This window comes from Mesocricetus auratus, unplaced genomic scaffold (genome assembly GCF_017639785.1).
Source record: "Mesocricetus auratus isolate SY011 unplaced genomic scaffold, BCM_Maur_2.0 Super-Scaffold_100006, whole genome shotgun sequence".
NCBI classification, from domain to species: Eukaryota; Metazoa; Chordata; class Mammalia; order Rodentia; family Cricetidae; genus Mesocricetus; species Mesocricetus auratus.
Genome location: NW_024429190.1, coordinates 84,747,170 through 84,760,539, shown reverse-complemented (window position 1 = coordinate 84,760,539; position 13,370 = coordinate 84,747,170). Strand labels below are relative to the sequence as shown.

The window sequence follows — 13,370 nt, the reverse complement described above, 5'->3', positions numbered from 1 at the left end:
CTGTCATCCATTTTCTACCTTAAGTGGACACTTGTTCATATCACCCCAAGAAAAGTCATACAACAATATTTAATCATAAAGATGTAGCTATCATATTGAGCTACACTTAGGTAGAAAATTTTACATAAGAAATTAAAAGGTAACTTGGTAAAGACAAACTCCAACTCATTTAAATATAATTTTAAAAACTTAAACTAGGGGATACAGATGGCTCAGGAGTTAAAGAGCACTTGTAGCTCTTCCAGAGGACCAAAGTTCAAATCCCAGCACTCATATTGAGTGGCTTACAACCTGTAACTATAGTTCCAAGAGATGATGCCCTCTTCTCATCTCCTGAGACACAAATCCCCCAACACACACACACACACACACACAAGTTTAAAATGTCAAACTAGACCTGCACAACAGCAAGCCAATTAGCATTCCAGCATGGATGAAAAGGGTTCATGAGATTCAATCCCTAGCTGAGGAACAAGAGAGGGAGAGTCATTTTTCTTCTGGAAAGTTTCCCATGTCCAAGTGGAAAGCCCCACACTTGTACATACATGCAGCACTAAGTAGACTTAATGGTTATGAAAAGAAAAAACAAAAGGAAGAGGAGGAGGAGGAAGAGGAGGAAGAGGAGGAAGAGGAGGAGGAGGACATGACGGTAAAAGGAAGATGTGTTAGGAAGGTCCAGAGAAAGTTGGAGGGGAGTTAGTATTAAGATACACTGCATATATGTATGAAACTGTCAAAGAATAAATAAAACATAAAATAAAGGTCAACAGGGACTAGAGGGGTAACTTAATGGTCCATTGGTTAAAACACATGGCAAGCAAGCCTAAGGACCAGAGTTCTGATACCAGCAACCACTTAACAAGCCAGATGTTCAGTGGATCCATGGGGCTCCAAGACTAATAAGGGTAGGTAAAGAAAGTACAATCACTGGGGCTTGCTGGCTTCCAACCTAGAAGCTGTGGCAGGGAATGTGTCCATGATATACAGCTCCAGGTTCAGGGAAAGAAAAAGTACACTCAATTTCAACTTCCTCTGGCTTCCACGTACACACACAGGCACAAACACATAAGTATACCTCATATTCAGACACATATACCCACAAAATAACAATAACAAAATACAGGTTACGGAGACAGCTTAGTGAATAATGTGCTTTTTGCAAAAGTGGGAAGCCCTGAGTTTAAATTCCCAGAGCCATATAAAAGCCAGGCAGACATAGCAATTCCGGTAGTGGAGAGAGGAAGTGAGAGGGGATCCAGGGAGACAAGCTGGGTAGCCAGACTAGCCACAAAGGTGCGCACCACCACCAACCAGCCGGTACTATTCATTTTAAAGAACCTGAAGGAAAAAAATTGAATCTGTGTTTCTTCTTCAGCAACAACAGTATGAAGAGGTATATAATCCAATGTAAAGCAAAGTCTTCATCCTTTCACAAAAACTGACCTAAACACATCTTGAACTTAAGAGTTTACTGAACATACTTGTTTTCTAGAGCACAGAAATACACATGCACATAAATGCTATTCTGTATTTCTCTAGTTATTTTAATAAACTACTTGTAAATACATAAAAGTGGACTGAAAAACTTTTATGTGCTTCCAAATTTTATATAACAAGTGTTCAGGCCTTAGTTTATGAAAATGGCTGTCAAAGCCAGAGCACTTCTACAGTAATTCACACAGACCTACTAAACATGCTGTAATGTCATTAGCTCTTGTCTCTGCACTTTTCTTTGTTTTGGGTTTAAGAGTCTTGCAGCTCATGCAGACCTCAAACTGCTAAGTTCTGTTTAAGATACATTGAATCCTAAGACAGAAGTGCATTTATGTAATCCTAACATGATGGAGGCTGAAGCAGAACTAGTGCTAATTAAAAGTTATTAAAAGTACCAGGACAAGTCAGGTACTGGTGGCACATGCCTTTAATCCTAGCACTGATTGAGGAGACAAAAGCAAGAGGATCTCTGTGAGTTCAAGGCCAGCCTGGTCTACAGAGAGAGTTCCAGGACAGGCTCCAAAGCAATACAGAGAAACCCTGTCTCAAAAAACTAAAAGTACCAGGACAGCCAGGACTACACAGGGAAGATCCTGTCTCAAAACAACGAAAGATTAACTATTGTGAGGCTAGAAAATCATCTTAAACTCAGCTTAAATGACACTCTTTCCTGTATTTACCTGGGTAAATAAGACACTCTCATTTGGCTGCTCACTAGAAACATGACTACTGTCCAATGCTTTCCTATTATTTCAACCAAGTGCCAAATCCAGGGCATTCGGTTGCCTGAGGATCTTAAGGCAGCTTGCTTCTCCTTTTACTTTTTCTCATCATCATAGCTCAAGCCTGTCTCTTCAATGGCCTGGAAAATTTGGTAACTTTCTCATTGGATTCCAGCTTCCACATAATTGTCTCTAGAGCTGAGTGAGGAAACAGTACTGACTGCTCCCCCATTTAACATCCACAGCTCTCAGAAAGAAGCCAAGCCAAAAGTCTCCCTACTTACCTTCTCCAACATCGCCTGTGGTCTACTTTGCTATTTACTTGTGTGTATGTAAGTTCTGCCTACATGTTATATCTATGCACCACATGCAAGCCTGGATCCCATGAAGGCCAGAAGAGGCGTCAGGTCCTCGAGAACAGATGTTACAGGGGGCTGAAAGCTGCCATGAATATGCTTAGAGGAGCAGAGTGCCTGAGCTCTCTTTTCAGCCCTCTGTTGTGTGTTCAATACCTCAACCATTCTCAACTTGTTTTTAGAGACTTCAACATCTTAAACTTGAACATACTAAACTAACAACTGGATCTTGGAATATTGTTTATGTCTGCTCCTTGATATGTTGTTAGATAATTGAGTGAAAAGGGGAATAAAGTTTGACATTGAATAAAATGAATTCTATTCATTACTTCTTAGAAACAGGCAGATGTTTTATAGTTCCTACTGTTTTTCTAAATGAGTAACCTCACCTACACTCACATCTCCCAAAGATTTTATAAATTCTTCTTTTATTATACCATTCTCCTATTTTATTCTTTATATATTCTTTTGAGACAAGGACTAATTAGTTATGTAGCTCAGACTGGCCTCAAGCAGGCAGTCTTCCTGGCTCTGTTTCCTTTCCTAGTCTTTAACTTTGTCTGTTTACTCTCATAAAATTTGCCATTGTTAACAAATATAAGGAGGGGCTTGAAATAACCCAGACCCAAATCTCTGGTCCAGTGACCTCCAAGTTGTTTTTTTGTTTTGTTTTAACCTCATTGCCTCTAAGGATTAATTTTGTTACTATCATTAGGACCCCACACATGCTAGGAAAGACTATTCCTGAGCCATAGCCCTGACTCCTTTTTACTTTTTGTTATGAGATGGGGTTATCATTAAGTTGCCCAGAGTGACCTTGAACTCACTCTGGATCCCGTATGTGACGTTCGGCCTTCCAATAGCTGGGATTACAGGTCTATGCTACCAGACCCAGCCAGTGCCTCAGCTTCCCAATGTTTGGGGTTACAGGTATACGCCACCAGACCTAGTCAGCAGGCACTTATTTTTATCTACAAAAAAACATGAATTGTTAGAGAATATGGAAAATACAGGAAATATGCTTGGGATCTCTGCACTTTGGAGAATGTTAAATAAAATATCTAATGAAGTATTTGCTCAAATTAATAAATGCACCTGAAAGTTTAGTTTATAATCTGTTCAGCATGAAGACTGTTGTATTATGAAGTAATTTTCATTTGAATATGAGTTGTTGAAATAAATATCCAGAAGAAGCTTCAAAGAGTAGCTTTGAATGCAGGCAACAAACATTTGCTATAATTGGTAAAGACCAGCCAGGTAACCTGCATAGCAATTTGGCAATGCTTTAATCTGAAGTCTTATATTACTACTATTTCATAATTGGTATTTCTTATCCCAGTAAGAAAACAGAAATTCTGTGAAGCTACAAAGCAGGCTTTTCTTGGTTTCTGTATTAAAACGTTGTTTAAACTTTCCAGATTTCTGAAAGCACATGAAGTTCTTTATGGAATCCAAGAAATGATGACCAAACACTACAGGGCAACTGGGAAAGGGCCTCAGGAAGAGCTACCCCTAACTTTCTCATATCTGACATGTGTTTCTATCTCAGGTTCACCAGAAATCACTGTCTGCACTGGCTCTAGTTTCCTGTTTTCTCAGCAAAGTTTCTACTCTGGATCCTTCTGCATATGGTTAAGACTACAGAACAGATTAGTCAAAAAAAAAAAAATGTATTGTCTAGAATGCAGGCAACCAGCATGGCAACCATGCCTGGAATCCAGCACAAGGGTTTGTTGGCTCCAGGGAGCCATCTGCTGGTGGGTAAACTGTCTGAAACTGAATGTGTTGCCTGCATTGTGCTGCCTTTGAATTTTGTCTTATTTTGAAAAAGTTTATAAGAATTTGTGACCATGATCATTTCTCAAATTTCCTATTTCTGAAAAAAACTGCTAGACAAAATAAAAAGTTGAATGAATGCAAATTTATTCTGAAAGAATCCCAAATTCTTAGCAAAAGGGAGACTAAGTCTCCCAAATGCAAGGAAAACTACCCTGCAGGTAGGACATGTGTAAAAATACCCAAGGCAGGTCCCTCCTGACAACTGGGAGTGCATAGGAGCACTCATTCTTCCTAAAAGGCCCCACTGAGCGCTGCACTAGGAGGTTAGGGGTCAATTGCAGTCACAAACAGTGTTCACAAACCCCAAATCACAAAACTAAAAGCAGAACAACATCAAAGGTTGCTACTGTATAGTAACTCTAAAGACAGAATAGAAATAGCACAGCTTCAGCACTTCCAGAACAACGTAACAGCCGTCATCTAATCTAATCTAATATGAGCTTGTAAATCCTTCTTGTCATTAGTTATTATGCAATCATGTACATGAAAAACCCATGCTTTCTAGAAAACAAAAACCACACAAGAAGTAGCAAACAAGTAAAATACATAGTTTCCAAAAATTTATATATAAACAGCTAAAACTGGTGAAAACTGATTTCTATTTTCCTGGTGTTCAAATTACCTCTCAAGTTAATACTGTGATTCTAACATTAAGATGGCAGAAGTACTGAATTCCTGGATAGTCTGGGCACTTGCTATTATTCCAACACTCAAAGAGGTTATATATAAGTTCAAGGCCAGCCTAGGCTACAAAACACGTCACTATCTCAAAACAACAAAAAAGAAACTTTAGTGGGTTTGTTATTTTATCTAAAGGGTTGTATAATCTCTGAACACACACTAAGGCTTACATTCAAATAGAAACATACAAATACTTTAATACAAAGAAAAATAACTTCAAGAGATGGAAAAAAGTGATCTTCTTTTTCCTAAATGTTAAGTTTTAAAACCTAGTTAAATAAAAATCATTTCCATAGGCTGAGTTCTAATTCCCTTTTTAGGAAGTAATAGATGCTACAACACATGGTCTGTATAAAACATAAGAGACACATGATTCAGATTACTGGGGAGTTCAAGGTAAATTGTGCCCTCTGTAGGAAAATCAAGAACATAACTGTGTCACTATAATTTCAGCAAACACAGATTAATTATTTTTTGTTGACTTTATTTTTCAGGATGCTGGAGAACTAACTGCAGGCCCTTGAGCACTTGAGGTGTTTCTCCACTGAGTAACATACATCCCAAGCCCTTGAATGTAAGAATATCATGAACATTTTATTCACAATTTAAATAACAAAATATTTAGTAACTTAAAATATTATGAATAACTTTAAAACATTTATGAATTTCAATAGAAAGTTAAATACTTCACAAGGGGAAAAATCTGGGTTTCAGGAAGTGTATACACCAGCTCAGCATAGCGGCACACCTGTAATTACAGCATTCAGAAGTCAGAAAAGACCATCTAAGGGTTAAGGTCAGGCAAGCCATCTCCAAAAAGAAAGGAAGGGTGTTTTAGTTATACATCACTGTCTTACCTTGCTTTCTCTTGTGATAAAGACCATGACCAAAAACAGCTAGGGAGAACAGAGTTTACTTTAGCTTACAGTCAAGAGAAACACGGGCAGAACCCTGCAGTCAAGAACTGAAGCAAAGGCCATGGAGATGCCACTTGGCTTGCTCTCCATGGTTTGCTCAACTTACTTTTTATACAACCCAGGACCACCTGCCCAGGGGTGGCACTGCCTATAGCAATCTGAACCCTACCACAAAAATCATTAGTCAAGAAAAAGCCTCACATCAAGTCTACAGTTCAAAGACCCCCCCCACACTCTTCAGCAACTGTCAGATGACATATAGTGATATCCCAGAATTCACTCTACCTGTGCCATACAAGGAGGGTTTTTTTCTTAAGATGGTATATTCCTATGTAGCCCAAAATCACAGCAATTGGCCTGCCTCAGTTTCACAGATGGTAGGATTACAAGACTAAGCCACTACACCTAGCTTAAAAAGCAACTTTTAAAGTGACACATCTTTCAGTCTTTCCTGTACAGTAACTAAAACAGAAAAGTCTATCGTATACAGGTTTACATAGCTGGTGTCACAGGACCTGATTTTTTTTTTAAAGGTCTATGCCATACATTAGTGATCTTGTACTCATGTTTTCTAAAAACCGATGAATGTGGCTGCACTCTTTTGAAGTTTAATGTACTTACTTCTTACAGTATATCTCAAGAGCTTTTAAACATGTGAGACATTTCTCAAACTTATTTGGCTACAAAGAGTTCTGTGACAGAATCTCCAACAGACCTCACAACATGAGAAAAAAATTGCAAGTGGATGTTATGAGGTGGATGCAAAAGTTTCTAACAACTGTTTAAGCAAACTATAGGCCTATGAACTTTCAAAGACATGTACTCAAACTGAGTTCATTTCTAGGACATATTCTTTAGTGGTCTTCTGGATCCTTTGAGATGTCAATGTAAGCTATTTCTATCTTTCCCAGAAAAAAAACATAGAAACAAGTTTTGGGGGGGGGATGATTCATGAATCCTCCAATGCCACACCAGTCACCTCTATTTTAAATCAATTTTAAACATAGTGCTGTAAGGCACCATTAATCATACAGGGGTTCATTTTTTCATATTTTAAGTAAATTACATTCTCACAAAGTAAAACTTTGACCTATACAATTTATTTCATAGAATTTAAAAATCAAGATTTTTTTATAGGCTTTACTACCTGAGATAACTTGGACTCCTGGATTAAAGCACCCCCTCAATCTCCCAGGTAGCTAGCTAAGTGCAATACAAGCTTGCATAAGAACCCAATTTCTACGAGTTTTTAGAAAGCACTAAATTTCATATTTGATAGGAGTCACTGCTAGAAAAACTAGTTCTGCTTCCAATATAAATGGAGATATGCGAACACCAAGGAGAAAAGAAATCCAGTTTTAAATGTACATCAAAGCAGAAGTGTGGTAATGCCGGCACTGTGGAGGCAGGGGTAAGATCAATGGAAGTCCAAGGCAAGCCTGTTCTCCAGATGGACCAAGAATACACAGCAAGTCCTGGGGGGAGGGGGTGTTTCAAGCATGAAGCATGGTGAGGATTACTGAAACCCAACCCCACTGGACACCACACCTACCTAAAGGTATCCACAGGAATTTATATCCTCTAGTCTACTGGCACTTGTCTTCCCCCTCACTTCCCTGTTCTCCTCTTTACCCAAACTCCAGCCAACCATACAAATACTTAAAACTGCTGAAGTTTAGAACGATATTTTCCAAATAAAAATAATATCTTCATGGCAAAGGGTAAAATTATTCTATAAAAATTGTTTCTACTGGGCATGGTGGCACATGCCTTTAATCAGGAGGCAGAGGACCCATGTGAATTGAAGGACAGCCTGGTCCATACAGGTCAAACGGGGTTACAGAGTAAGACCCTGTAGACCCTATGCTTCCTAGAAAAAAAGCATCTGCAGTTCTACCAGAAAGACGCAAGAGAAAGAGATTCTACATGAATCTGATTCATTTTCTTACTAAATACAATGATTTTTAAAACAAAAGAGATTCTGCATGCCTTTAGCATTTTCCCAAAACTAAAAATAGCAATAAGTTAATGTACTGACACAACTCTAAAGGCAGAGGCAGGAAGGGGACAAAATTTTCAATGCCAGCCTGAGAGAGTACCAAGCCCTGGACTACACAGCAAGACTTGTATCAAAGAGAACTTTTTAAAAATAAATATTATTAGGTAGGGAAATTGTGTATATACTAGTATACACAGCACAAGCACACCAAGTTATTAATTATGTTATAGAAAGTTGCAAAGAAAAGATTTCCAGCACCTTCCCCTTCACATCTTCCTAATCAAGTGTGCATCTTATGATTATGACTCTACTTTCAAAGATACAGCCTTAAGTTCTTCATCAGAAGTGATATACAATCAACAGCTTCTCAAACTGGGCAATCTAGTGAAAAACAAGTAATACAATCTTGGAATCCACAGACAGAGGAGTATCTCCAGAGATATGAACAGAATGGGAAGCAAATTGCATTAGTCCACATGACACTCTCTGCATAAGAAAGAATAGGGTATTTAAAATACTAAAGCATTTTGTCAAAATGTGCTGTAATTCTTCATTTCTATACTGTGATGGTTTAAAAAAAAAATAAAGGTGCTTTGGGGGTTGGAGAGATGGCTCAGAGGTTAAGACCACTACATGTTTTTCCAGAGGTCCTGCGTTCAATTCCCAGCAACCACATGGTGGCTCACAACCATTTATAATGAGATCTGATGCCTTTTCCTGGAGTACAAGCATGTACACAGATAAAAAGGTGTATGCATAATAAATATTTTTTAAAAAGGTGCTTCACTAAATGCATTAAAATTCAAGTAGTATCAGTTCTAGAGAAAATGCAAATCTATATCAAACCCACAAAATGTCCTAATCCGATCTTGCCATAGGAGTCATAGGCCATCCTAGCACTTCTCTAGTCTTCCAGCCCTCAGCACTGCTAAAGCCTGTATCACAGGCCCCTTGGTGGTTTAGCATCATCAAAAGCACAGCTTTTCCAGATCCTTGAATCTCAACAAAATATGTGATACCGTCTGGTAAATTAAGTACATATTTTATTGTTAGTAAAAATTAAAGTAAGTTTCTTACTGATACACACTACTTCAGAACTGAAAATTACTGAAAGCACAAAAGAATGGTAATTGCAGGAGGGTAAAATAGTGCATGTCTTTATTACCCCAGCTGTATGGAAGCTGAGGCAGAAGACGGTGCATTGGAACTTGACTTCCACACCAGAAACTGACCTCCAAGTGCTCTTGTTCTTTTGTTCTCTCTCTCTCTCTCTCTCTCTCTCTCTCTCTCTCTCCTCTTACACACACACACACACACACACACACACACACACACACCAAAAAGATATGTAGATCTATAACCAACCCATAGCATTAACCTTATAAACAACCCATAAACTCCATTACATAAACAGCCCTTTGTGTAGCTGCAAATCCTATCTGCTTTAAGATCTTATTTGTGGTAAGACAGAGTAAGAAAGAAGAGAGAAAGAGGAAGAAAAACAACCCATTACAGGATGTTGACAAGTAACTACCAAAGCTTAAGTATATATATTGGCTAGCACACCATACACCACTAAAATGTTATACTAGGTTCCTCCAATGCCAGGGTACTATGGCTTTCAATTTTCACCTACGATAGCCTCAAATTACCAAAAGTAAGTCAAAAAGGTTAATGGAGTTATGGTAATATGCCTGGGGTGCCATATACCTAAAATTGTTGATAGCAACCCAGTTCCCCAAAATGAGGCTATTTACAGACTCACAAAACCTATGTTATTGGAGTCTTATTCCATTTAGCCTAATATCTATGTTTCAAGAACTATTCCTAACAGAATCATGAAATGTTTTAACTGGCATTCACAAATGGAATGCAAAGACTACCACTGTGTTCTCCCAATATGCCAAAAATAAACTGAAGGCAGGACTCCATCTACCTTGTTGGTCTATTTTCCCAGTACCCAGTATCCATGAAACACTAAGAAGAGAAGCTGGGTGAGGTGAAATACACCTATAATCCCAGGATCTGAGGCTGAGACAGGAGGTTGCTGCACTTTAATACATGATGAATTCAAGATCAGCCTCAAATACACAGGGAAACCTTTCATTTAAAAAAAAAAAAAAAAAAAAAAAGCCAGGTGGGTAGAGCACACTTCTTTGATCCTAGCACTAGGGAGGCAGAGAAAGGAGATCTCTGTGAGTTGGAAGCCAGCCTGGCCTACAAAGTGAGTTCCAGGACAGCCAGGGCTATTACTCAGAGCAGCAACAGCTGTGTCAAAAAACAAACAAACAAAAACAATAAAAAGCCTAAAAATGAAAGAAATCATAGAACATTTTCATGGAACATTCTCAAAATGCTCAAAAGAAAGCTTATTTGCTAAAAACTAGAGAAACAGTAGCCTACACTAGAAAATATGACTTACAAATAACTACTTACCATGCACTAAAAAATAAGACTCTGATAAATTCTAAGTGATACCTACAATTGTGACATTTTTATTAAAGTGAAACAAAAGTTGCAGAGCAAGACATGGTGGCACAAGCCTAGCACTTTTGGGCTTTCCCTCGCCCAGTTCAAACCCTCAAAACAAGAAATAATGTGAAATAAAGAGTTTTCCTCCCAACGCTATGATCAGTGAAAACCATAATTCTAGAAGAAACCTTAGATACTAATTTATGAAATTATGGATCCCATTTTCAGAGTAATATAAATGGCCACCAACTTAGTGGCCACTCACTTTTTTTGCATAATTATAAACTTCAGGTGGTCCGTAAGTATCAATTTTAGTATACTCTTCTGCTTAGGTCAAACAGTCAGTTGTGAGCTAACAGTTATAACCGAGAGTTGAGCATGGTAGCTCATGCCTGTGGTCCTAGCTCCAGTGTGGCTGAGACAGAAGCATTGTAGAAAAATTGAGGCCTGCCTGGGGGACAATGTGAGTCCCTGTCTCAAAAAAAAAAGTTGTAATTGGCAAACATCAGAGTATTTCACTTTCATGACTTTCACTTATCAAAGTAAAGTGAGCATGGACAGCTCTAACTTTGTCAGTGTCCCACTTTTCAAAAAGCAGAGTGCCTGCCACCACCCTTTCTGCCCATTTCCATAGCTTCTTTTGGACTGAAAGCTTGCTAAATGTTATTGCTATTATTGTTTTCTGTAAGTTTCCGATTGCCGTTTTATTCTCCCAAAGACTTAGGGAGTATGATTTTCCTACTCTCCTATCCTGCCACTAATACCAGAACCGAGAGCCATCTGTTAGTCCCCTGTCCTGTCCTTCATTGTAGACACACCCACACTCCTTCGAATGAAGCTTCCATTAGGAAAAAGCTGGCTCTACTCCGGACACTGCAGAATAGATTTTAGTAAGTTACTGCACAGAATGAATGAGTGAGTGAGTGAATGAATGAATGAATCGCCTTTAGGCAGTGTTTGAGAACACACCATTGCTGCCCAGCTTTATGAAAACAGATACTGTTTACTGTTCCGCTGAAAATGTGCAAATAAGGGTAAAAACTAGCAACAATGTATTTGACAGACGCTCTAGCAGAAAGTGCTGTCTAACAGTTCATCTTTCAAAGACCATAAAAAGAATCCTTTAAGTTTCCAGTTCGCCATCACTGTGACCCATCATACCCACCCATAACCACTGTGGAGGGAACTCACCGTCTTCAGACTCAAGTTCCCCTTTATATTTAAAGAACTTACATGTGAAATACGGTGAAGCGATGAAGGACCACTGCCTGTGGCCTCCACAATAATCTTAAAGCTAACATAGGAAGGGGACCTTAAGAAAAATTCTACCTTAAAAAAAGTGCAAAGTTGTTTTCCTTGCTGTGAAAAGACTGGAAAAAATTTATCTGTACAACCTTCCCTCCCCTTTCGCTGGTCAGAGTAAAAACTGCAAGTCGGAAAATTAATACCACCCCATCCTTTTGAGTCATAGCCTATGAAAGAAGACCGTCTCCACTGTGCGGCACATGTGCACCCCCTGTGTCTTGAGAAAGGGCCACTTGTCCCTCCTCGTCTAAATGAGAACCCCACTTTTGCAAGCCCACCCCTACCCACGTCGCTTGCTAGTGTCACTGGGAAAGCGGGGTCTGCTGGGCTGGTGACGCGGTCCTTTCTCTTTCTATGGGGCCCGGTGGAGGACACGCGTGTCACACGGTCCTTCTCCTGGGCCTGCGACCCGACACTCCACAGAGCGCTGGCACCGACGGTGGGGCCAGAAGCTGCCGGGCGGCGGGCGAGGGAAGAGCAGCCGGGGCTGGCTGAAGGACCGCGGCGTCCACGCGGCGGGAGAACACGGCGACCGCGCCGCGAGGCTGAGAGCGGGGCGCTGCGGCCGGTGGACACGCGCGTCCTCGGGAGAGGCGCCCGCGGGGGGAGGGCTGCAGGCCGGCCGCGGGCTGCCGCCCCCCGCGACCCCCGCCACACAAAGGCAACGGCGGCGCGCGGCCGCCGACAGAGGCCGCCGGCAGCCCCGCCGCGCCGCCGCCTTTGTCTGCGGGCCTCGGCCTCCCCGCTCCTTACCCTCGTGAGTAGCGGTCTCATCTGCTCGCCGGCCCCGTCCGCCTCCATGGCCCGCCCGGGGGCACGGTGAGGCCGCGGCCGAGACGGGCACGCGGCGGCCGACCCTGTGCGGAGCGCTGGCCGCGGAGAGCGGCGCCGGCGCCGGGAAGGGGCTGCGGGCGCGAGGCGTCCTCAGGCCGAGAGGCAACGGCGTGCGGCGAGGACTGAGAGAGCCTGAGGACGCGGCGCGGAGGAGGCAGCCGCGCCGGGCCGGGGGCGGGGCGGAGGCGGGCGGGGGCGGGGCTGGAGGCCGGGGGCGGGGCGCGCTCCGGCACGCCCCCCAGGGGCACGCCCCCTGCCTGTTTGGCACTGTGGCCGGCGTCTAGCGACCGCCTCCAGTGGCAAGGCTGCTCGGAGATGGGGCGGAGGGAGAAGTGGACAGACATTCGTGTTAGCCAATCAGAGACTTGGGAGGTTCTGTTCGCCCCCCCGCCCCCACGGTCAGTTTCCCAGAGGCCCCGCCCCTCTTTGTAAAGACTTAATTGACCGAGGCTGGGAGTGGAACTCAAGTTTTTCAGATCGGAAGTTCTACAGACTTTTGAAGTGGAGTAGGGTCACCACCCCTGCGGGCTCCTCACCACGTGTTTTACAAGCAGAAGGGAAACAGGACGACGCCCGACTCATTCTCCTCTGCAAGTTTCTCTCCTAGACGTAACTTTATCTTGGGCCCTGTAAATGAGGCCACTTGCCTGCCGTGCTCCCTGCACTGCCCTAGTACCATGGCCCTTCCCCTATTGGGTCCATCCTATAGGGCACCTGACAAGTATCTAGGTGATGAAGGTCTCCACCACAC

The 13,370-nt window shown here is 41.8% G+C and overlaps 1 protein-coding gene across 4 annotated transcripts in view; it reads right to left on the bottom strand.

The window, feature by feature from the left end:
• Nucleotides 1-12,683, bottom strand: part of Slc4a7 (solute carrier family 4 member 7) — an 87,760-nt gene extending 75,077 nt beyond the window's left edge. For all 4 annotated transcript variants that reach the window (XM_040747625.1, XM_040747621.1, XM_040747623.1 and 1 more), the window contains exon 1: nucleotides 12,539-12,683. In XM_040747625.1, the coding sequence (XP_040603559.1) occupies nucleotides 12,539-12,586 (48 nt within the window). In that variant the 5' untranslated portion in view covers nucleotides 12,587-12,683. The remainder of the gene's footprint in view (nucleotides 1-12,538) is intronic.
• Between the last annotated feature and the right edge of the window lie 687 nt (nucleotides 12,684-13,370).